At 42.1% G+C, this 23,149-nt stretch overlaps 1 protein-coding gene across 1 annotated transcript in view; it reads left to right on the top strand.

The window, feature by feature from the left end:
* Window positions 1–23,149, top strand: part of nphs1 (NPHS1 adhesion molecule, nephrin) — a gene marked incomplete at its 3' end in the record, with an annotated part of 212,975 nt that overhangs the window by 20,027 nt on the left and 169,799 nt on the right. The window contains exon 2 of the mRNA XM_084336716.1: window positions 12,363–12,485. Within this exon, the coding sequence (XP_084192842.1) occupies window positions 12,363–12,485 (123 nt within the window). The remainder of the gene's footprint in view (window positions 1–12,362; window positions 12,486–23,149) is intronic.

The raw sequence follows: 23,149 nt of genomic DNA, 5'->3' as shown, positions 1-23,149 counted from the left end.
GCCTGCTCAGCGAAAGGCAGGAAGTGGTGAAGGCAGCGTGACCTCCCAAGCATTACACTTCACCAATGAGAGTCCTCGCTGCCAGGTGAAAAGAGAGCCGCTGGCTGTCTCCGCATGTGTCGGAGGAAGCATGTGGTAGACTTCAGGGTTCCCTTGTACCGACCAGTAGGGGGAACATGCGCACAACAACCAGGTAGGGGGAGGGGGGAATTGGCGTAACGACTAAATTGGGATGGGGAGAAAAGCATAGAAAATCAGGCGGAGAAAAAGGGGATACAAAAGAAATTGAAAAAACAGAAGGTTCTGTACTGAATTCTCCCATCCGGACCAATGGAATTTCTTTTTTTGATCTACTTTTTTTCTCCTCCTATTTTTCTGTATTTTTCTCCCATCCCAATTTTTTGTCGTTATGCCAATTCCCCCCTCCCCTTCCTGGTCGTTGCGTGCATTTGCCCCCCACTTGCCGGTCTAGGGAGCCTATCACATGCTTCCTCCGATACATGTGGAGACAACCAGCAGCCTCTTTTCACCTGACAACGAGGCCTCTCACTGGGGAAGTGTAACGCGTGGGAGGATCACACTACCTTCCCCAGTTCCTTCCCTCGCTGTGCAGGTGCCCTGACCGACCTGTAGGAGTCGCTGTTTACAACGACCAGGACCCACCCCACCGGCTTTCCACCCGCTAACACTGCCAATTGTGTCAGTATGGATGACCGACCAAGCCGGAGGTACCGCGGCAGCCGGATTCGATCCCATTGTCTCTGCGGTGGTAGACAGACGCTTAGTCCGCTGCGCTACCCAGCCGCCATCGGACCAATGCAATTTGAAATATTATTATAGAATATAGAATAGCAGGCCTTATTATAGCCAATTCGCCAATTCGCACATTTATATATATACATACAGTATGTTATCTTTCAAATGCCTTCAATTTGGATTTAGTATCACCAGGCGTGCATAAGAACAGATAATGAAATCTACTGTATGTACCAGTGGAGGTTATTGCATGACAACTAGTGAGGCAGTACTTCACTAGTATAATATATATATATTATTATTAATATACATATATAATATATATATTATTTTTTTATTATTATTATTATTTTATTTATTTTTTTTATATTTTTTATTATCAAAATAGGCTATTTGAGTTTAAAAAATGCGGGTAGTGAGACGGAGCGCACTTGATTGATTGGCGTTCACGTCATACCACATTGTGTTGACAGCCTTGAAATCCAATCAGAGAATTGTGCCAGCCAATGATACGGAACTGCAGCTAGACCCTATTGACTGTGGCGTCAATAGCCATCTAATGTTCTAGATTTTTCTGTCATCATCTCACCACTGAGACTGACTGTGTGCAATTTGCCTTGAAAGAGACTGACATCGAGAATAAGATCTTTATTCAATTGTTCATGAACTTATTGTGCATCGTTTGATGATATATATATATATTTTTCTATCTCAGTTGAAGTAGTGTAGTTGACCTGAACGTGCCGTCTTGGACTGTCTGTAAGCTAACTTGTTGTAGCTAACGTGAGCTAATAGCTAAGTCATCGAAACATTGACCCAGAGGAAGAAGAAGAAGAGGAAGATGGGATAGGTGCCGACAGCTTTGATGAGTGCACTGCTTTGGCAATCGCTTGGGTGACTGTCTGAGTGACCACCTGTCGGAGTCGGAGTCCCGAAAATGGAATGTGTGTCACGCATCAACAGAACAATGTTTAGTGGATTTCGACAGCATCCTCACGCAAATGAAGGATCGATTAGATCACAAAAGACAGCTGTTTGTTGAATTGCCTGATTTGCAACTGTTTGCAAGCAGACGAGGTCATTGAACGTTTCATCAGAAAATATCGAAGGATGGATTTAATTTACAAGTGATCAGATGGGAGGGACACTATTTCCTCGTAAAGAAGTACATGATTGATTGATTGATTGATTGAAAAGTGTATTAACAGATTGCAGAATGGGTACAGTACAGTACAGCTCAATACATACAATTGTTAAGAGGATGCAGACCTGAGAAAGACTTTCGTCTTGTTTCCATCAGGGTCCTCCATTTTCAATTCATCATATGACACACACGACATACAGATAGACAGTACTGCTACATCTATACATTTATGACATACCAGATTTTCAAATACAGTACTGTTTGTGATACTAAAAAAATCCAGAAAAAGAGTGTATATACATTTGACATAGAAACTGTGCATTGGGGGAGGTTGGGTAGGTGGGGTGGGGCTGTACATTGGAGGGGGGGGGGGGGGGGACATCAAATGGTGAGTGAATTTAAAATATATTAATATATTGGGCCGCTGCGTCCAGTGTGTCAGTGACGTGTGTGTGGCTGAAATGCGTGTGTTTACTTTCGAATTACCCACGTAATTGTCCTTGTGTTACATAAAACCCATCTGTGGCCTTGTGCAGAGGAAGGTGGTAAATACATGTTAGCTATTCCAATGTACAGTTTTGCTTGTACAGTGGTACAAGCATGTACCATTGACTCAGAATGGTCTGTTTTATTGAAATCGTCACAGCAGTATAGTTTGTTTATACTTCAGAAGTATGATATTTAAACATGGTCCCCAAAATGAATGGAAGCGAATGAGGAGCCTGACACCTGGGAGGAATGGGGGTGTTGCAGCCTTGGGGATGTTTTAAAAATATAATTTAGTATATAATATAATATAATAATTTGTGCTTCACCAAGAAATTTGGTCAGCAGCCGCCACTGGGGTGCACCGATATATCGGTCGGGTATCGGTATCGGCCGATAAGTGCCTTGTTGACTGCCATCGGCCTATCGGCCGATAAGCTCAAATGTACCGATAGCAGTAGCCAATAAATATCCATCAATTTGTGTCGCGTCAATCTGGCCCACACGTTCAAACTTTGAAAAAAGTTTCAGTCAAGCGACCTGCATAACGCCGCCCCCACACACACACACACACGCTACTGCATCAAAGTTACTTATGATTAACAAAGGCATTCGTTTTGTGGCATTAACGTTATATAGTTACACGTTCAATAGCATCAGCATATTATTTACCCGACCAGATAGCAAGCATTACTCATTCATATCTCAGTTCCTTCCTTTGCTCAGAGAGCCCGTACTGAATTGTACCCATTCTGCAATCTGTTAATAAAGTTTTCAATCAAACAAATGTATAGAAAAGCTTTTATTATAACATTTGTTGCAGTAAAATCATTATGCCTCCTTTGGTACTCCTGCGGGGCGCTGGTAATCTACTCGTGGGCCGCGGGGAGCTAACGTTATTAGCTTTGTTGTTGAGCTCTTGTCAAAATCAATGGCGGACTTCCCGGAAGTTAAAAACGAATAAGCACTTGCCGATTGGTGGTAAGAACAGCAGGAGGTGGGTGCTAGCGGTGTGACGTAATTGTCAGAATTGACTGTCAATCAAAATGGTTCTGTTTGTACCTGACACGACACATGCATTGCAAACTCAGATTATGGAGATATTACTGGAGAACATGGAGCTTTGTTTGAGAGAGATACAGTGAGTGCTGTCTCTTAAACTCTTAAAACTCAAAAACGTTTTAGTCTTTTTAGTCAAGTTAGTCTGTTGAAGATGAAAGCCAGTGGGTATTGTATGACTCAGACTTCAGCAATAATCATGAGCATTATAATATATATAAAAAACACACATGGCATGATGGAATACCATAAACATATTTCTTGATGTTTCCTTTTTTAAGTAAGTAAAGAGGCCTATGTTGATATTGGTGAGCACAATTTGTAACACAAAAAGAGAGACGTGTAGCCTATTTATTTATTTATTTATTTATTTATTTAATATTTTATTTATTCATTTTATTATTATTGTTTTATTTGTTGCCATGCCTAAAATAATAGTCAAGCATAGGGCTAACACATTTTCATAAACAATAATATATTTTTTTGTTATATGGTTATAATAAAAGCTTTTCTATACATTTGTCTGATTGATTGATTGAAAACTTTATTAACAGATTGCAGAATGGGTACAATACAGTACAGCTCACTACAACAACAATGCTAAGACTGGAGGATGAAGACCAGAAAAAGACTTTCGGCTTTTTTACACAAGGGTCCTCCATTTTCAATTCATCAAAACATTTAGAGACATACAAATATACAGTAGTTTAAACAATTTAAATTAAAACAAATTTAAAAAGATAGATTTTCTTTTTTTTCCACAAATATCGGTATCGGTATCGGCCGATTGTGTTAGTTGAACAATCGGTATCGGTATCGGCCGCAAATGTTCATATCTGTGCATCCCTAGTATGTACAGTAGCTTTTTTATTTTTATCAGGGTGCCACCATTTTGAAACTATTTTCAAATCTAATTGTTGCTACATGCTAAAAACTAACTGTGCTTCAATATATGTCAATAACGTTACGTTTTGTGGTTTATTATTCCGAATAATAAGAGATATTAAAAAAATGCATACAGAAGTAATGTGCTTTTGGGAAGTGTCGTTCGGAAAAATTCCAACGGTGATCGAAAGCTCTCGTTGTCCTCTACAAAATGGCTGCAAAAAAAACTACAATTCCCCACGTAAAAAAATTCCAAAATGTTCGACATTCGCGAACTATTCAACACCAAAACGAAAATGAAAATCTATCTAATAACACTTTAACCTATTGTTAAACTAATGTATTGATGATAATATACATTATAAATGCTGTTGTGACATGGTTATGATGTTTATACTTGAATACGTTTGAAAATAAAAACAAAACTTTTGTCAAGCAGTCTGGAGAGATTGATTTATGACATGATGTCATTTGCGGTCCGCCGATGGACCGCACGGGTGGAAGAGGTTAAAGACCTTTAGTACTTTCTCTCCTGGCTGTAATACCTTTAGTACTTTCTCTCCTGGCTGTCTCCCATATTAAAGACCTTTAGTACTTTCTCTCCTGGCTGTCTCCCATATTAAAGACATTTAGTACTTTCTCGCCTGGCTGTCTCCCATATTAAATACCTTTAGTACTTTCTCTCCTGGCTGTCTCCTTTTGCTACAGTATGTCCACGTTGTAGTTAAAGGCTACTCATGATAATGGTTTTTGCAGTTCTCGTCAATCTTGATACACCTTGAACTGCCTTGGTTGGATTGTTTTGGCAGAGCAATAAGGATGGAAACAGATAGTATCTGGTGAAGGAGCATCAATCTCAATCAAAGCCAGAGACTGCGTCAAAGCAGCGGTGACTGACACACATGCTGGCCTGGCGGACATTTGTGCTCTACTAAGCACAACTTTCTAGTTTTGTTCCGTATTGACACCTGGACAAATATCTGCAGATTCTAATCATCAGTATCTGTATACTCTGTACATACCACTAGGGCTGCAGCTATCGATTATTTTAGTAATCAAGTATTCTACTCGTTATGCCATCGAGTAATCATATAAGAAATTACTTTTGCTTTAGACAGCAATAGTAAATATACAGTCTCTTCCTTTTTAGAATTTTGACTGCAGCATTTTATTTTCTATGGTTATTTTCTTGAGCAACTTAGATAACTTAGATACCTTAACATAATAACTAGCCACCATATTGATTCACGTTCTTAACCAGCCATTACATGTAGCCATAATTACATGTATGTAAGTATGTTAACATACATTCTTTACTAGCCATCATTTCAACTAGCAATCATAACATTATAGATTTACGTTAAATGCTAATGACAACATTACCTTGTGTCGGCTCTGCTCTGTGGACTGGATGCGTACACTGGGTGCTTTCTGCTGAGATGCTGAAGCATTGACAAAGTGCTATTGTGGTAGGCTAGCTAAATTTTACAATAGACACACTGAACAGAGTTTTCATTTTCTTTCAGCTTGAAATTATCCCAAACGTTTGACAATTTCTAAGGCCTGTCTCTCTTTGCTCATCGCTATTTTCTCTATCTTCTTCCATTTGCAATACGTGCCTGAAATCTCTTCACGTTCACGTTCCACATCGGAAGTGCTTCGTGCAACAGTAATTAACGCCTGTATGAAACACAGGGAGCAGTGGGTTAAATCAGTAATCGAGTAACTTGAGTTACTCGAGGAACCGCTTCAGTTATTACATACCACGGCAGTGTCTTCATCGTTGTGATTGGTTCACACCATATACTGTACGATGCCTATAATTAACTGCATGAATCATGAAGATAATCATTCCCTTGACACCCTACACCTTTTAAATCAAAACCATGGCTGTCAACGTACAGGGTACGGGGAGCAGTAGTTGTAATTAGTAAGAGCCTCCTTTTGTTTGTTCTTAATCGTTTCGTGATAGTCAGGGAAGGTACGTAGTGGTAGTGAGGAAACTATACAATATTCCACTTATTGTAGTTGGTATATATGCTCCCAGTTTTGATCTTTCACATCATTATGGCCATTGTTTAATTATGGGGGGGGGGGGGGGGGCTTTAATTATGTTCTAAATGCAGAATTAGACAGATGCTCAAAAACCAATCAACCACTTTCTAGATTGGAAAGGAATATAGAATCTTTTTCTGACCCTTGGAGATTTAAAAACTCATCCAGCCGAAGATTTCCTTTCTTCTCTCCTGCCCACCAATCATGTTCGTGGATTGATTATTGACCAAAAACCTCTGTCACAGGTCAAGAAATGTGAATATGAAGCAATTGTAATTTCGGACCATGCCCTCTATCTATTACAGTTAGCGTTTAAACATACATCAACGGCTGCCTCTTAGCTATTATTGACAGAAAGAGCTTTTGTTGACTTAATCTCTACCCAAATAGAACAATCTATGTCTATTAACGACAATGGGGAAGAAACCATGGTTGTGTTTTTATATGGGTCCCTTTCATTTTCATTATCAGAGATGAAAAGTTTGGTCGCATGTGTCTGTGTGTTCGCAGCTAACCTCGCAAACTACAGGGCCAATTTGGATGAAACGTTGCACAAAGGCTGCCAGCAGGCCAAGGACCGAATATTCAAACATTTTCAAATCGGGCAACGACAAGTATTTTATTAAATAGGATAAATCTGCAGTGCTGCAGCCCGGGGCCTGTACTGTGTATCGGTGCCTGTACCGTGCGGTGCACTACTGCGCATGCAGATGAGGGGGCTCTCGCTCCCTCTCTCTCTCGCTACGTGTTACTGGTGCAACATTAGCGGAGACACGTGTTACTTTCAATTCATAATGACATTTATGACATACACAACATACGGATATACAGATATAAGAATCTAACATACAGCTATACAGTACTGTTACATTTGTGATTGATTGATTGATTGATTGATTGATTGATTGATTGATTGATTGATTGATTGATTGATTGAACATTTTATTAACAGATTGCAGAATGGGTACAGCTCAATACACACAATTGTTAACCCTTTCACTGCCAAACGGTTAACCCTTTCACTGTGACAATACACAGAAGGTTAACCCTTTCACTGCCACAAAACAGCAGGTTAACCCTTTCAATGCCAGACTACAGAAGGTTAACCCTTTACTATCACACTACCGACTGTTGGTTAACCGTCGGTAGTGTGATAGTAAAGGGTTAAGGAGATGCAGACCAGAGAAAGACTTGCGTCTTGTTTACATCAGGGTCCCCCATTTTCAATTCATCATAACATATATGACATACAGATAGACAGTACTGCTACATCTAGACATTTATGACATACCAGATCTACAAATAATAATTAATATATAATAATAATAATAATAATAATTGTGTGTATTGAGCTGTACTGTACCCATTCTGCAATCTGTTCATTCACGTTTTCAATCAATCAATTTAATCATACAGTACTGTTAAATGTGTGACATACAAGATATGCAAATATGGTTAGTTACATAGATGGAGAGACTAATGAACTAAGTACCAGTCTTCTCCTCAGACATAAAATCAGTTTTTCACATTAGGACCTAACATCCCAACAGGCCACCTTGTTTATGGTTTGATTCAGTTTTAGTAGAATGTGAAAGACATGAATGACATTGATGTGACATACTATAAAATCAATGCAATGAAATAGTTCTGGATTACTGTTACTGTACAGTTCAAAGTCATCTTTACCTTCTGTTTGGTATCCACATTTTAAAACCTGACAGTCGTCCCTCTTGTCTGACTGACACCCACTCTTAATGGTTTATGGTATATATCAGTAAACAACAATGGGTTTGATAAGCGATTGTTTTGATAAGGACCCCACAGAGATGTAAATATTCTATTCGAATCCAGGTACTTTCTGCTTGGAGTTGGCATGTTCTCCCTGTGTCTTTGTGGGTTTCCTCCAGTTTCCTCCCCGAAACTGACTGTGGTGTTTTACAGTTCAAACATACACAGCCTCCGTCAGAGGAGAGGATAAAGGCTCTGTCGGACAGCTGACCATATCTCCTCCATCACACACAGATGACCAGATACACATTCCACACAGGTTCAAGTTGAAGACGTTTAATTGTAATGTACTGAATAATACAGACCATGAATGTTCAATTAATCAAGACATACAAATATACAGTAAGAAAAAAGCATCAAGTCATGTTTATCATTTTGGACTCAAATAGAGGAATGTTGCTCAAGGTTATAAAACGCTTGAACCAGGATTTGATTGAATAAGCAACACATGTGTCTTTTACAATGACGTTGACAATGTGTGTATTGCGGTGGACAATAACAGATAATGTGAAGTTGAACACCATGTGAGAATGGTTCATGTTTAACATAGCTTTAACATTAGTTCAACATTAATAAAGTAGTCAAAACGTGGGCCAAAATAATAGCAACTTCACATTCACATAGCGTTAGTTGGGTGTTTACAGGGAATATTAGCTAACGTGCGTTAGCTAGCTAACGTTAGGTTAGTGCAGAACTAGCCCCCAGCTGCAATCCCGGAGTGTGCGTTAGCTAACGTTAGCTCACCACTAAAGCAAATTACAGATGGAAAATAGGCCCTAATGTCCAAAATAGCGAAGATGCCCCGGCCTAAGGTACTTACATTTTCACTGAAAGACATATTTGGTTATTTTTCAACAAAGAAGAATGAATGTTAAACCAGAGCTAGAAGTAGAAACTCATATTTGGTCATATATGCTCCACACACATGCGCACTATGAAGCCCCGCCCAACATCGCATGCGCAGTAGTGCACCGCACAGTACAGGGCCCGACACAAAGTACAGGCCCCCAACGCACAGTACAGGCCCCGGCCTGCGGCACTGCAGATTTATCCTACTCATTTTATTTAAATATCATTCAGTATGAAGTTACACCTTAGGGGGGCGACATGGCTCAGGAGGTAGAGCAGTCGTCTGGCAATTCGGAGGTTCCCGGTTCGATTCCCGCTCCTCCTGGGAAGCGTGTCGATGTGTCCTTGAGCAAGACACTTAACCCCTAATTGCTCCCGATGAGCAGGTTGGCACCTTGCATGGTCGCCTCCGCCGTCGGTGTGTGAGTGGGTAATATGTAAGTAACAAATTGTAAAGCGCTTTGGATAAAAGCGCTATATAAAAATGCAGCCATTTACCATTTACCACTTATGCCCACCAGAGGGTGATAACATGCCATAGCAGTGAACCTATTGTCGTTGCCTATGCAATAAAAAAGAATCCCCAGCAAATGTGTTAGAGATACATCAATATTGTGCTGTCAGAACAACTCCTACAGTGTATACCTGTCTCAGACGAGTGAACTGCTTTGGTTGCTTTCAAACCTAATGTTACATCATTGGTTACACGATTGCATTAGCAAAGCATGTGAGCAGAGACGTTTTGTTTACTTTTGCTGGACCATGGCTCACTCTAACGTATAGCTGAGCTAAAAAAGATGATACGGTAAAATTCAATACCTGCAACAATATAATTTCATGCAAGCAAGGAAGCACCTCCAATATGACAAAGCTTTGCCTCAATGCTCTGTGCACCGTTTTCGATGTGTTGCGGTCTCCCAGTCATATCCCCACGTAGAGTTAACTCTTCCTACTCAAGCATTTCATAACGTTCCACTTCCTAGTCTGAGACCGTCCATTAATAATCCACGGCCAACAAGCGAACGCGATGTCGACCTGATTCCATTTGGTTCCATCGTCAACAGCGGCAGTAAAACTGTATTTCATTATGATGGTTACATTTATCAATTAATCCGTGGTTCACATGCGCGCTGAACTGTGGTTGGCGATCCGTATGGATCAACTACGTTCCGTTACACCACTAATTGTCATTAATATAAGTATGCATTAAAATAAATTGAATCCTCAAATCTCTCATTCTCTCAAAATAAATTATATAGAATTGTATTGGCACATGCAAAAAGCATGACAATAAAGGTGCAATATTCTGCGATCCCTCCTTCCATTTGACAATCAACCCAAGTCAAGCAGGAGGGTCACTGACCTTGACCTTTAGGGCCACTGATTTTGGTAAAACTATAGCAACTATGGTAAAACTTACTTTTTAGACACAAAACACACCAGGGACTTTTATTGAATTCTCTTTTAAACTTTAACGGTTCTTGATGTGTGTTGGGTAGAATATTTTTTTTAATTTATTTATTTTTATTCCCAAGACTGATTTCTAAAAGACAAAAATGGAGTTCATTATTGTTCTGTAGTTTCTTTTTTAATACAGTTCTATGTGATTCAATTTCAGATTTAGTTTTTTATTTAGTATACAGTATATAGCGATACAACTCATTTATACATTCATGATATAACTGTAGATATTCCGATAGCCCAGGGTGTCCTGAGAAAAAAGCTGTATATCACTTATCACTTGTCTGTCCTGCCTGCCTGCCTGCCTGCCTGCCTGCCTGCCTGCCTGCCTGCCTGCCTGCCTGCCTGCCTGCCTGCCTGCCTGCCTGCCTGCCTGCCTGCCTGCCTGCCTGCCTGCCTGCCTGCCTGCCTGCCTGCCTGCCTGCCTGCCTGCCTGCCGCCTGCCTGCCTGCCTGTTAAACGTGCTCTATAAATAAATCTGATTGACTTCACTGTTCTGACACTCTTAACCTTTATAATTTACCCGAACAAATGTTACAATTGAGCCAAGTTGCATGGCAGATTACAAATATGTTAGTGTCCTGTAGCCTTGGGACAAATATAAACATTCTTTGTTGACATTGAGAGAGGTTGTAGCAGACAGAAATGTACCGTGTACCAAATGTTGAGGTCTCTAGCTGAAAGGAAACACTAGTAATAGACAAAGGAATGAAAAGTGTTTGGGCTCTGGCTTCTCCGTTCTCCCCTGCATTCTCTCTGCAGCTTGAATTGTAGCATTTGTGAGTTGAGGGACGAGGAAATTATGAATAATTTGAATGTCTCTCCCTCTCTGCACTCAGTGATAACATGAAAATTGCTTCTGGTTGTTGTTAATTACCTTGCCAGCTTACTTGACACATACTTATAGAGCCAGGGCGGTTGTCACACCAACATATTATTTTGTAGACTAGGTGTCAGAGAGTTCTCGCTGGAAAAAAACCACAACCCTGTTCACCCGCTAATTCTAAGCCACACATTACTGTATGGCAACACAATACTCTTTGTCTGATGTACATTTTTTTCCATTTATTTTTGTCACTATTATGAATCTCAAATTGCATTTCATTTACCATACTAGATTGGGAGGAAATGAACATTCATATACTATACTAGATCATATACCATACTAGATTGGGAGGAAATGGACATTCATATACCATACTAGACATTCTGTTATGGTTTGTAAACAACCCCAACAGCACGACACAGACAGGTAGTTCAGAGTTAGCCAAAACCGAACAGCGTATTTATTTTCACAAAACTGAAATGTGCAACCACAATGTTAATCCATTTGAGGGGAATGTCCTTTATCCAGGTTGGGCTCTGCGGCACTGCCCTTAGCAGAGTTGACTCTGCGGCTCTGCAGCTTTATGCTATCCCACTCGCGGGGAAAATAGAAACAGAGAATGTCATTAGTTCCAAAACGGAGAAAGTCCAGTAACAAAACAATCAACAATTCTTCAGTGTTTGAGGAAACACACAGGAAGAGTCCAGTAACAAAACAATCAACAATTCTTCAGTGTTTGAGGAAACACACAGGAAGAGTCCAGTAACAAAACAATCAACAATTCTTCAGTGTTTGAGGAAACACACAGGCAGAGTCCAGTAACAAAACAATCAACAGAGGCTCAGCCCCTCTGTGATCATCACAAAAGAACTACAGTAAGTTGTCCTGTCATCATGGATATACATAGATGTGAACAAAGCGGTTATTTGTAATGGTGAGTGAATGAGGGACCTCAAGGACCTGAATGGAGTCTTTGTGCAAATCCCCACAATCGCAAGCTAACGTGCCATTATAACTGAAATTAATTTGGCCGTCTCTCCCTCTCTACTCCAGGACAATACCACCTCCAGATCGAACGGGCCGAACTAGAAGACAACGCCCCCTATGAATGTCAAGTGGGCCAGTCGGAGAGCAGCCGGGCGATCACTTCCCATACAGTCTGGATCAATGTGCAGAGTGAGCAGAACCATAGGGATGGTCCATGGGTGGGGGAGGGGTGGGGGGGTTATGAACCTTTGCTTTGTGACAGAGCATGATCATAATGTATGTATGAAGGTATGGTGAACATCATCAGTACCTCAGCAACACACAAGACCTCCTGACCTGGCATCTGCATATAAAGAGCTGCTTGTTAAATATTCATCCATATTGATAAAGAGCTTTAATCCGTTTAAGATAAGGTAGCTACCGTTGCAGAGATGCGTATTTGCGGCTAGAGAGAGCTGTCCTTGGTAGTGTCACGCAAGGGCGCAGGTTTGGTTTCACCATTGGAGGGGGGGGGAACACAATTTAAGTGGGGTCACATAGGTCCTCCCCCCAGGAAGTTTTTAGCGTCGAACACTTCATTTCCTGCTTTCTGGTGTACTTTTATGAGAGGCATGTCTAGGTTGAGATGGTCTGGTCTTGTACAGTAATTGACAATTGAAATTGTTGGTTAATATATCAGAATCAGAATCAGAAAGGTCTTTATTGCCAAGTAGTTTACACATACAAGGAGTTTGATTTGGTCATTTGGTGCGACATTAACGGAAAGACAATTACGATCGAATAAAATAAAAGGTAGAATAAAATAAAATGGAATATAAACTAAATTAAAATAGAAGAACAATAGAATAGAATAAAATGTAATAGGCCAGCGCTGTACAATGTGCACGATATGGTCAAGTCAATATATATAGTTACAGGTAAGAAGGATATATGAATGTTTTGACCCCCTTATTTTGTATCTCTTTTGGAGAGGGCGTTGTCTTTCATATTAGCTTTATTTTTTAAGGCGGTCAAATTTTCTCTTCTCAATATTGAGGGGGACATGGTCTCCCCCTCTCTGTAGTGTCTCCCCCTCTCTGTAGTGTCTCTCTGTAGTGTCTCCCCCTCTCTGTAGTGTCTCCCTGTAGTGTCTCCCCCTCTCTGTAGTGTCTCTCTGTAGTGTCTCTCTGTAGTGTCTCTCTGTAGTGTCTCTCTGTAGTGTCTCTCTGTAGTGTCTCCCCCTCTCTGTAGTGTCTCCCCCTCTCTGTAGTGTCTCCCCCTCTCTGTAGTGTCTCCCCCTCTCTGTAGTGTCTCCCCCTCTCTGTAGTGTCTCTCTGTAGTGTCTCCCCCTCTCTGTAGTGTCTCTCTGTAGTGTCTCTCTGTAGTGTCTCTCTGTAGTGTCTCTCTGTAGTGTCTCTCTGTAGTGTCTCTCTGTAGTGTCTCTCTGTAGTGTCTCTCTGTAGTGTCTCTCTGTAGTGTCTCTCTGTAGTGTCTCCCCCTCTCTGTAGTGTCTCTCTGTAGTGTCTCTCTGTAGTGTCTCTCTGTAGTGTCTCTCTGTAGTGTCTCTCTGTAGTGTCTCTCTGTAGTGTCTCCCCCTCTCTGTAGTGTCTCCCCCTCTCTGTAGTGTCTCTCTGTAGTGTCTCCCCCTCTCTGTAGTGTCTCCCCCTCTCTGTAGTGTCTCCCCCTCTCTGTAGTGTCTCTCTGTAGTGTCTCCCCCTCTCTGTAGTGTCTCCCCCTCTCTGTAGTGTCTCTCTGTAGTGTCTCCCCCTCTCTGTAGTGTCTCTCTGTAGTGTCTCTCTGTAGTGTCTCTCTGTAGTGTCTCCCCCTCTCTGTAGTGTCTCCCCCTCTCTGTAGTGTCTCTCTGTAGTGTCTCCCCCTCTCTGTAGTGTCTCTCTGTAGTGTCTCCCCCTCTCTGTAGTGTCTCCCCCTCTCTGTAGTGTCTCTCTGTAGTGTCTCCCCCTCTCTGTAGTGTCTCTCTGTAGTGTCTCTCTGTAGTGTCTCTCTGTAGTGTCTCCCCCTCTCTGTAGTGTCTCTCTGTAGTGTCTCCCCCTCTCTGTAGTGTCTCCCCCTCTCTGTAGTGTCTCCCCCTCTCTGTAGTGTCTCTCTGTAGTGTCTCCCCCTCTCTGTAGTGTCTCCCCCTCTCTGTAGTGTCTCTCTGTAGTGTCTCCCCCTCTCTGTAGTGTCTCTCTGTAGTGTCTCCCCCTCTCTGTAGTGTCTCCCCCTCTCTGTAGTGTCTCTCTGTAGTGTCTCCCCCTCTCCTCATGCTGCCCCTGTAGGCCCAGCAGATGTCCTTGTGTGTCTCCCATGTGCGCTCCTATCTCCCAGTCCTACACCAGCTGTCCATCATCTGTCTTCACCCCCAGCTGTTGTCTATTAGTCATCACTGTGTATATTTATGTTCCATCCCCCCGGACAGTCAGTGTTGGTACGTCAGTCTTTCTTTGTAGCCTGTTCGTTTTCCTAGCTGCTACTTGTTAGAGTTTGCCTGTCTGTTCTGCCAGAGTAGCATGTGAGCTCGTCCCATCTGTTCCTCCTCTACTTGCCTGCTATCTGCCTGCTTAATTTTGCTTGTCATCTGATAAGAAAAGATAAGATAAGATAAAAATATTCCTTTATTGATTCCCTTGGGGAAATGTGGGTGTTATAACAGCATGGGGGGGGGGGGGTACAGGTATGGGCATGGTAATAGTAGAAGACTTTGGATAAAAGCGTCAGCTAAATGACTAAATGTAAATGTATATAGGCAATACAATTATAGTAAAGATAAAAATAAGCAGTGTAAACAATATAATTAACTGAATATAAATGGTAAATAAAATGGTAGATTTGGTGTGTCATAGCAGCATGGGGCAGGGTAATAGCAGAAAGACATAAATATAGGCAATACAATTAGATCTGAATATAAACAAAATATGAGAAAAAAATAAACAGTATAACAAATCTAACTCTGAATATAAGAATCATGAGAAAGTAGCAGTGTAATCAAAGGTGCAGATGAGGGTGTATGCCCTATCATTATTATATCATTATATAATATGTTACAATAAATATCTGCAATGAATAATTTTAATCTGAATATATACTGTGAGTAAAGTAAAATAAACAGTATACACAGGTGCTGTATACACAAGGTACCCTAACTGGCATGATATACGTCATACGTTATACATTATATTACAGTACAGTACATATATATATGTCCCCTGTCTGTACTTTGGGTCCACGTCTCCATATCCCAGCCTGGTTCTTACAGGTACAATGCAGGGCTGCCCCCTCGTAGTCGATTAGTTGATTGATTGATTGATTGATTGATTGATTGATTGATTTTTATTGTGGAGTAAAAACATGTTGTAAAAACATGAGAAAGTGCAAGCACTTATTTCCATCATGGTCCCTGATTTTGGACATGGACAGACATCATAAAACATAGAGCATCATAATAAAACATACTAAAACAGAGCATAATAATAAAACATAGAGCATCATAATAAAACATAGATCATCATAATAAAAAACAGAGAATAAAACATAATAGCAACCCCATACAAAAAAACACTCTCTACCCTCTCCTTCCTATGGCTATTCTATACTTCACTGGCTAGCCATTTCTTTGTGGCACGTCTAAAACTTCCCCCCTCTTCGATGTTTTTCAGGGCCACTGGAAGCTTGTTCCACTCCAAATCGATTGGTTTGGTCTTAGTCGACCAAGACTTAGTTAGTCAATTTGTTTAACTCATTGAGCGCCGCACGTTTTCCCATCTTCACTCAATGGCGCCAGCGTTATTGACCATTTACGCGATGTTTGCGGACCCATTGTGTGTTCTGTATTATAGCTATGGAGACAATATTATGGCTCATTTGACAGGCACTGTTTATAGTCCAACATTGACAAACCAGTTTGTTTCTACATACTTTCGTTTGTGCGCTAGCCTATTCCACGCTAAACATCGCCCCGTTTTGAAATAATCCAGTCTTGTTCTCTAGATAGTGAGATATGACGTGTTATGCATATGCGCAAATCGTTCGGGTTGCTTGCCTGAAACCTATATTATTTCCAAATCATGTAAATGTTTCTTCACAAAATCATCAAGGAGGGGGGGTCGTTTCACGAAGCTGCGATCGTTACCAAAAGCATGTTTTAGGTTTGGTAAAATACGACGCTGTGATCAATACAAAACCATGTTTTAGGTTCGGTAAAATATACCTAAAATAGACCTTACCTTAGTCAGAAGGTACTCCAAAATGAATAATCTGTGTAGTTCCATCGCGATCGCCATTACTCGTGTGCATTGAGTCTGGCTATAATACAGCAAACAATAGGTTTCAGGCGAGCAGATCTCCGACAGATGGCTGTGTGCTGCTAACTTTGAGGGACAAGGGATTCCTGCAGCCAGAGGTACCTCAGTACTGAAAGACACCATAGACTAGACCCAGTTGAAAAGGTAGGCGATACTGCCATCTGTCGGGATTTGATCGTCATTGCAATTGCGTGAGTAAAGTATGCATTAGGCGAGAGCAAGGGTGTAGGTTTGGTTTCAACATGGGGGGGGGGGGGCACTTCAAGCAGGAAACACTTAATTTCCTGCATTCTGGTGTACATTTTCTGCATCCCTTTATGGTGGACATATAATGTAAGGCTCTCAGGCATTCTGTATTGCTTTCAAAAAAAATTGGGTTGTATTTCATATTAGCCATATTTCTTGAGGAGGACAAATTGACCTCTTCTCAATATTGAGGGGGACATGGCAGAGAGATGTGCCTTGCATTGGCATCTGTTTCTGTATAAGGTCATTATTGGTGATCGCTCACCCTACACCCTATAAACTCAATAAACTCAATACATCACCTCATTGCTGCATTGGAGCTCTGGACCTTATCGTACTCGCTCTGGTGACTTTTAAGGTTCCTAGAGTTTGCACTACTCTCCATCCCAGGAAAAGTATTCAACAGGATTATACTGGACAGGATGAAGGATGCCGTCGACCCACAGCTACGAGACCACCAGGCGGGCTTCCGCAAAAACAGATCCTGCACAGACCAGATTGCAGATAATACTGGAGCAGTCAGGAGTGGAATTCACCCCTATTCATTAATTTCATTGACTACAAAAAGGCTTTCGACAGCGTGAATAGAGAGACCCTCTGGAAGCTACTCAGACTACGGAGTGCCAGAGAAGTACAGAAACATCCTCAGGAACTCCTATGAGGGGATGACGTGCAGGGTGATTCATGGCGGTCAACCCATGACGCCTTCCAGGTAAAAACTGGAGTGAGACAGGGCTGTTTGTTGTCACCATTTCTGTTCCTGCTGGCAATAGACTGGGTCATGAAGCAATCCATGGCAGAGGAATGAAATGGCATACAATGGACATTATGGACGCAGTTAGAAGACCTCGACTTTGCAGATGACCTGGCCCTTCTCTCTCACACCCAGCAGCAGATGCAGGAAAAGACCAGTACAATCACGGACAACTCTACTTGGCTTGGGCTTAACATCCACAGAGGGAAGAGCAAGGTCATGAAAATCAATGCTGACAACACATCACCCATCTCGAAGGAGAAGCATTGGAAGAGGTAGACAACTTCACCTACCTGGGCAGCATTTAACAAGCAAGGTGGAACAGATTCTGATGTGAGAGCCAGGATTGGCAAGGCCAGAGGAGCCTTTCTCCAACTAAAAAACAGCTGGAGCTCAAGATACCTTTCCATCACAAGCAAGATCAGGATTTTTAACACCAACGTGAAGTCAGTCCTACTCTATGGCGCTGAGACCTGGAGGACCACTGTCACCACAACCAATACCTGTGGCAACGAATACAACAACAGCCAGCAGAGAAAGAGATTCTCCAATGGCGTTGGAGATGGATTGGCCATACACTCCGTAAACCATCCCCGAGCATCACAATACAATTTCTCAGGTGGAACCCCCAAGGGAAAAGAAAGAGAGGCCGACCACGAAACACCTGGCACAGAGACTTGGAAGATGATGCCAAGAAGATGGGACACACCTGGGGCCAGCTGGAGAGGTTGGCTCAGGATCGGGATGCTTGGAGAACCCTTGTTGACGGCATATGCCCCAAACGGGGTAAAAGGCGTAAGTAAGTAAGAGTTTGCACTGAATTAGGAAAATCTGCCTTTAGCTTCTGTACCCCAGAAACATGGAATGTTTTGCAAAGCACTTTAAAACTCAATGCATTCCTATCTATTAGTCAGTTTTAAATTAATAGCAAACCACTTCACCACAGTCTGCAGTTGTTTTATATTTAAATGTTTAATTGATTGACTTTCTGTTTCTATATTGTTATCTTTTTTTCTTTTTTTCTTATGTTTTGTATTTCTCAACACCATTGTAAATGAGAACTTGCTCTCAATGGGCCTCATTCACCAGTACTGTCTATCTGTATGTCATGTATGTCATATATGTTATGATGAATTGAAAATGGGGGACCCTGATGTAAACAAGACGAAAGTCTTTCTCTGGTCTGCATCCCCTTAACAATTGTATGTATTGAGCTGTACTGTACTGTACCCATTCTGCAATCTGTTAATAAACTTTTCAATCAATCAATCAATCAATACTCTCTTAAGCCCGGAGCCCTATTTTCTGAAAATCCGCCTAAAATACATACCTAAGTAAATGGAATATGCTCCACTTCTACAAGGTCCATTTGCATGTTATTGGTATCTAGGGACATCTATGGACCTCAATGAATGTATTCCCAGTGTCAGAAATATTGTGTCTATTACTAGGCTCGCTTAAATTGTGATGAAACAAAGGAGAATATGAATTATGATTTTTCTTTGCATCTTTGACAGTGAATAACACCACCCTAAAAATGACCAGACATGAAAAACTATGGATTGTGCCAATGCTTATCTTTCAAATGCCAGAGTTAAATTTGGATTTAGTATCACCAGGCGTGCATAAGAACAGATAATGAAATCTACTGTATGTACAGTAGGTTTATTATTCTGGCCAGAGTGCCGCCATTTTGAAACTAATTTCAAATCTGATTGTTGCTACATCCTACAAATAGGGAGGAGAAACGAACTGTGCTCCAATATATGTCAATAACGTTAAGTTTTGTGGTTTATTATCCCAAGTAATAAGAGATAAGAAATTCATACAGAAGTAATTAGCTTGAAGCCCCATAGAGGCCTTTGGAAAGTGTCGTTCGGAAAAATTCAAACGCTCATTCAAAGCTCTCGATGTCCTCTTCAAAATGGCGTAAAAACTACAGTGTGTAGAAATGAACTGATTAGTCAGTAATGGACTATGAACAATGCCTGTAAAATGAGCCATACTCATTGTCTCCATAGCTATAATACAGAACACACGATGGGTCTGCAAACATCGCTAAAATGGCCAATAACGCTGGCGCCATTTAGTAAAGATGGCGAAAGCTGGTGGCAGTCAAAGAGTTAAGAACAAAATAAGAGGAAATCTGTTCTTATATCGCTTCGTGAATGAGGCCCAATGATCCTTCCGGATTAAATAAAGATTGAATAAATAAATAAATAAATAAATGAATGTTTATGAAGATGAGTGAAACCAAAACTAGTAATTCTATTTTGATTTGGAAGATGTCACACACTGCTTATGTTTGAAGGCTATTTCTTTGTAGAAAAGCAAGCACTATCCCAGCCAACCATCTCCTGGTAGTACTAGGTCTCTCACTGTCACTGTAAAATTGGAGAGTAGTTACAGTAGCAACAGTAGCTAGAGCGGTTGTCTGGTAATCAGAAGACTCTCTCTCTCTCTCTCTCTCTCTCTCTCTCTCTCTCTCTCTCTCTCTCTCTCTCTCTCTCTCTCTCTCTCGTTCCCTCTCCCTCCTTCTGCCCAAGATGAGAGCTGGAGCGCTGGACTGGACGTCAGCAGACGAGTGGCCCAGCAGCCACTGCTGTGCTGAATAGCCAGATCTTATGGACACATAACTTACCAGTGGAGGGGAATTAATAAACGGATGCTTGTCATTTTATCAATTGTGATGTTCTTAAACCAGAAATGAGTTGCGTTCGTAATTTGTGTCACCACAGCTCCATCTCTCTCTCTCCCTCTCTCTCTCTCTCTCTCTCTCTCTCTCTTTCCCTCTCTCCCACTCTCCCACTCTCCATCTCTCTCTCTCCCTCTCCATCTCTAGCTCTCTCTCCATCTCTCTCTCTCTCTCTCTCTCTCTCTCTCCATCTCTCCCTGTCTCTGTCTCTCTCTCTTTTTCTCTCTCTTGTTCTCTGTCTCTCAGCAAGCAGCAAGAGCACATTATAATAGGGAATTCAGATGACATAGAGGCCATTTGATTTGGATAGGTCCCATAGCTTTAGCAGCTGATCTGTGCACTGCTGCGTAGAGGCCTGTGTGCCTGGTCGGTCCATGGCTTTTGCCAGCAGCTGATCTGAGCACTGCTGCGTAGAGGCCTGTGTGCCTGGTCGGCCTCAGGGTGATCCGTGTCTCACACAGGAGGGAAACATGACAGAATGGAAGTGAATGAAAAGTTCCCAGGAGTGGATGTAATTATGTGACGCTCTTTGTCGCTTCATGATGAACAGCATCTCTCTCTCTCTCTCTCTCTCTCTCTCTCTCTCTCTCTCTCTCTCTCTCTCTCTCTCTCTCTCTCTCTCTCTCTCTCTCTGAACAGGCGTCGTCTGTACAGACACCTACTTACATATGTTCAAACTGTTGTTGTTTGATGTGGCCTGGTTTTACACTCTTACTTATTCAGTTGCCATGGTTCAGTTTGATTGAGGAACGTGTGTGTGTGTGTGTGTGTGTGTGTGTGTGTGTGTGTGTGTGTGTGTGTGTGTGTGTGTGTGTGTGTGTGTGTGTGTGTGTGTGTGTGTGTGTGTGTGTGTGTGTGTGTGTGTGTGTGTGTGTGTGTGTGTGTGTGTGTGTGTGTGCGCGCATACTCTTAAGCTTGTTATCAGTGTTGGAGGTGAGAGGACAGTAGGAAGCAGGGCTATGGTGAGGTTCTTTTCGCAGTAGCTAATGAGTTTAGCACTTGAGGAGTATATAATGAGCCTTCCTTTTATGATTCCTTGTCATGAATAATGGAACAACTCGTAAACGGGGCCACTTACACAAGCAACATGGAGCGCGGTGACTTTGTTCACGAGAAGGTTCGACGGTTGCCCGTTACCCAAAATATCACCGCGTCAGAGGAGGGTGAGACACAAAGGCTGTAGGCATGCCTATAAATACAGCGGCGCGTGCTCCGCTTATTAATAAAACAAACACCATTTTCGTTTCATTGTCATTCAAGTTTCAAGTTTCAAGTTTCTTTAATAGTTGTCATACAGAAGTACAGAATACTTTCATACAAAATGCTTCTTACTGTTACGCTCCAGAGACTGTGCTAGACAAGATAGTATCAAATAACATAGTATAGCATGTAATTTAGAAGTAGAAAATGAGGTCACAGTGTTCAGTATAGACATATGTACATGTTCGATGCAGAATAGACGTAACTGAGTTACCATTAATATACAATACTATGCAGTGTACTAATGTACAATACTATATAGTGCAAAGCAGAAATGGGATGAGTACAATTAGGTACAATTTACAGTAAGGTGTACGAGTTGTAGTGCAATCCTTCATCAATAAATATAAAGTGTGGGGAGTGGGTGCTACAGTGTGTTTGTTTAAAGTGAGTGTGTGCTATAAAGTGTGTGGAGTGGGTGCTACAGTGTGTTTGTTTAAAGTGAGTGTGTGCGTGTGGATGTGTGTGCTATGTGCGTTTGATGGTTGTTGTTGTGTCAGTGTTCATTGTTCGTTTAGCAGCCTGATGGCCTGGGGATAGAAGCTTCTTCTGAGTCTTTCTGTGCTCGCCTTGAGACTCCGGTATCGCTTGCCTGACCGCAGCAGTTCAAAGAGGCAGTTTTTCGGGTGACTGGAGTCTTTAATGATTCTCTTAGCCTTGCCCCTGCACCGCTTGTTGTAAATGTTCTGGAGGGTGGGAGCCCCCCTCCAATTGTGCGTTCGGCTGAACGTGTCACTCTTTGTAGTCTGCTTTGGTCTTGTGCAGTGCTATTCCCAAACCAGGAGGTGATGTTGCCAGTCAGGATGCTCTCTATTGTACATGAGTAGAAGTTCTTAAGGGATCTTCTGACTGACTTGGAACTTCCTTAGGCGCCTGAGGAAGTAGAGGCGTTGTCGTGCCTTCTTCACAACACTGTCAATGTGTGTGGTCCATGTCAAGTCCTCGGATATGTAGGCTCCGAGGTACTTAAAGCTGTTGACTCTCTCAACCGGTGCCCCGTCGATGCTGAGGGGGCTGTAGTCCTTGACCCCCGACCTCCTGAAGTCCACAATCATCTCCTTTGTTTTGCTGACGTTCAGGGAGAGGCTGTTTTCCTGGCACCATCCCGCCAGGACCTGACCTCTTCCAGGTAGGCCCTCTCGTCGTTGGCAGAGATCAGGCCCACCACCACTGTGTTGTCAGCAAATTTGATGATTGTATTGCTACTCCGCTGAGCCACACAGTCGTGTGTGTACAGGAGTAGAGGAGGGGACTCAGAACACAGCCCTGGGGGGCCCCTATGTTGAGGGTGATGGATGAGGAGGTGCAGTTGCCTGCTCTCACCACCTGGGGTCTGCCCGTCAGGAAGTCCAAGACCCACTGGCAGAGGTCATAGTTCAAGCCCAGGTCCCTGAGCTTGGCTATGAGTTTGGAGGGGACTATGGTATTGAATGCCGAGCTGTAGTCGATGATAGCATTCTCACATAGTTCCCCTTCCTCTTGTCCAGGTGTGATGCTGCTGTGTGCAGCACATGGGCTATGGCGTCCTCCGTGGACCTGTTGGGGTGGTATGCAAATTGCAGGGGGTCCATGTTGATGGGGAGGGAGGAGCAGATGTAGCCCTTTACTAGCTTCTCAAAGC

This window comes from Notolepis coatsorum, assembly GCF_963971535.1.
Source record: "Notolepis coatsorum genome assembly, chromosome: 19".
Taxonomy (NCBI): Eukaryota; Metazoa; Chordata; class Actinopteri; order Aulopiformes; family Paralepididae; genus Notolepis; species Notolepis coatsorum.
The sequence above is the reverse complement of the archived record's forward strand: the minus strand, read 5'-3'. Positions and strand labels throughout refer to the sequence as shown.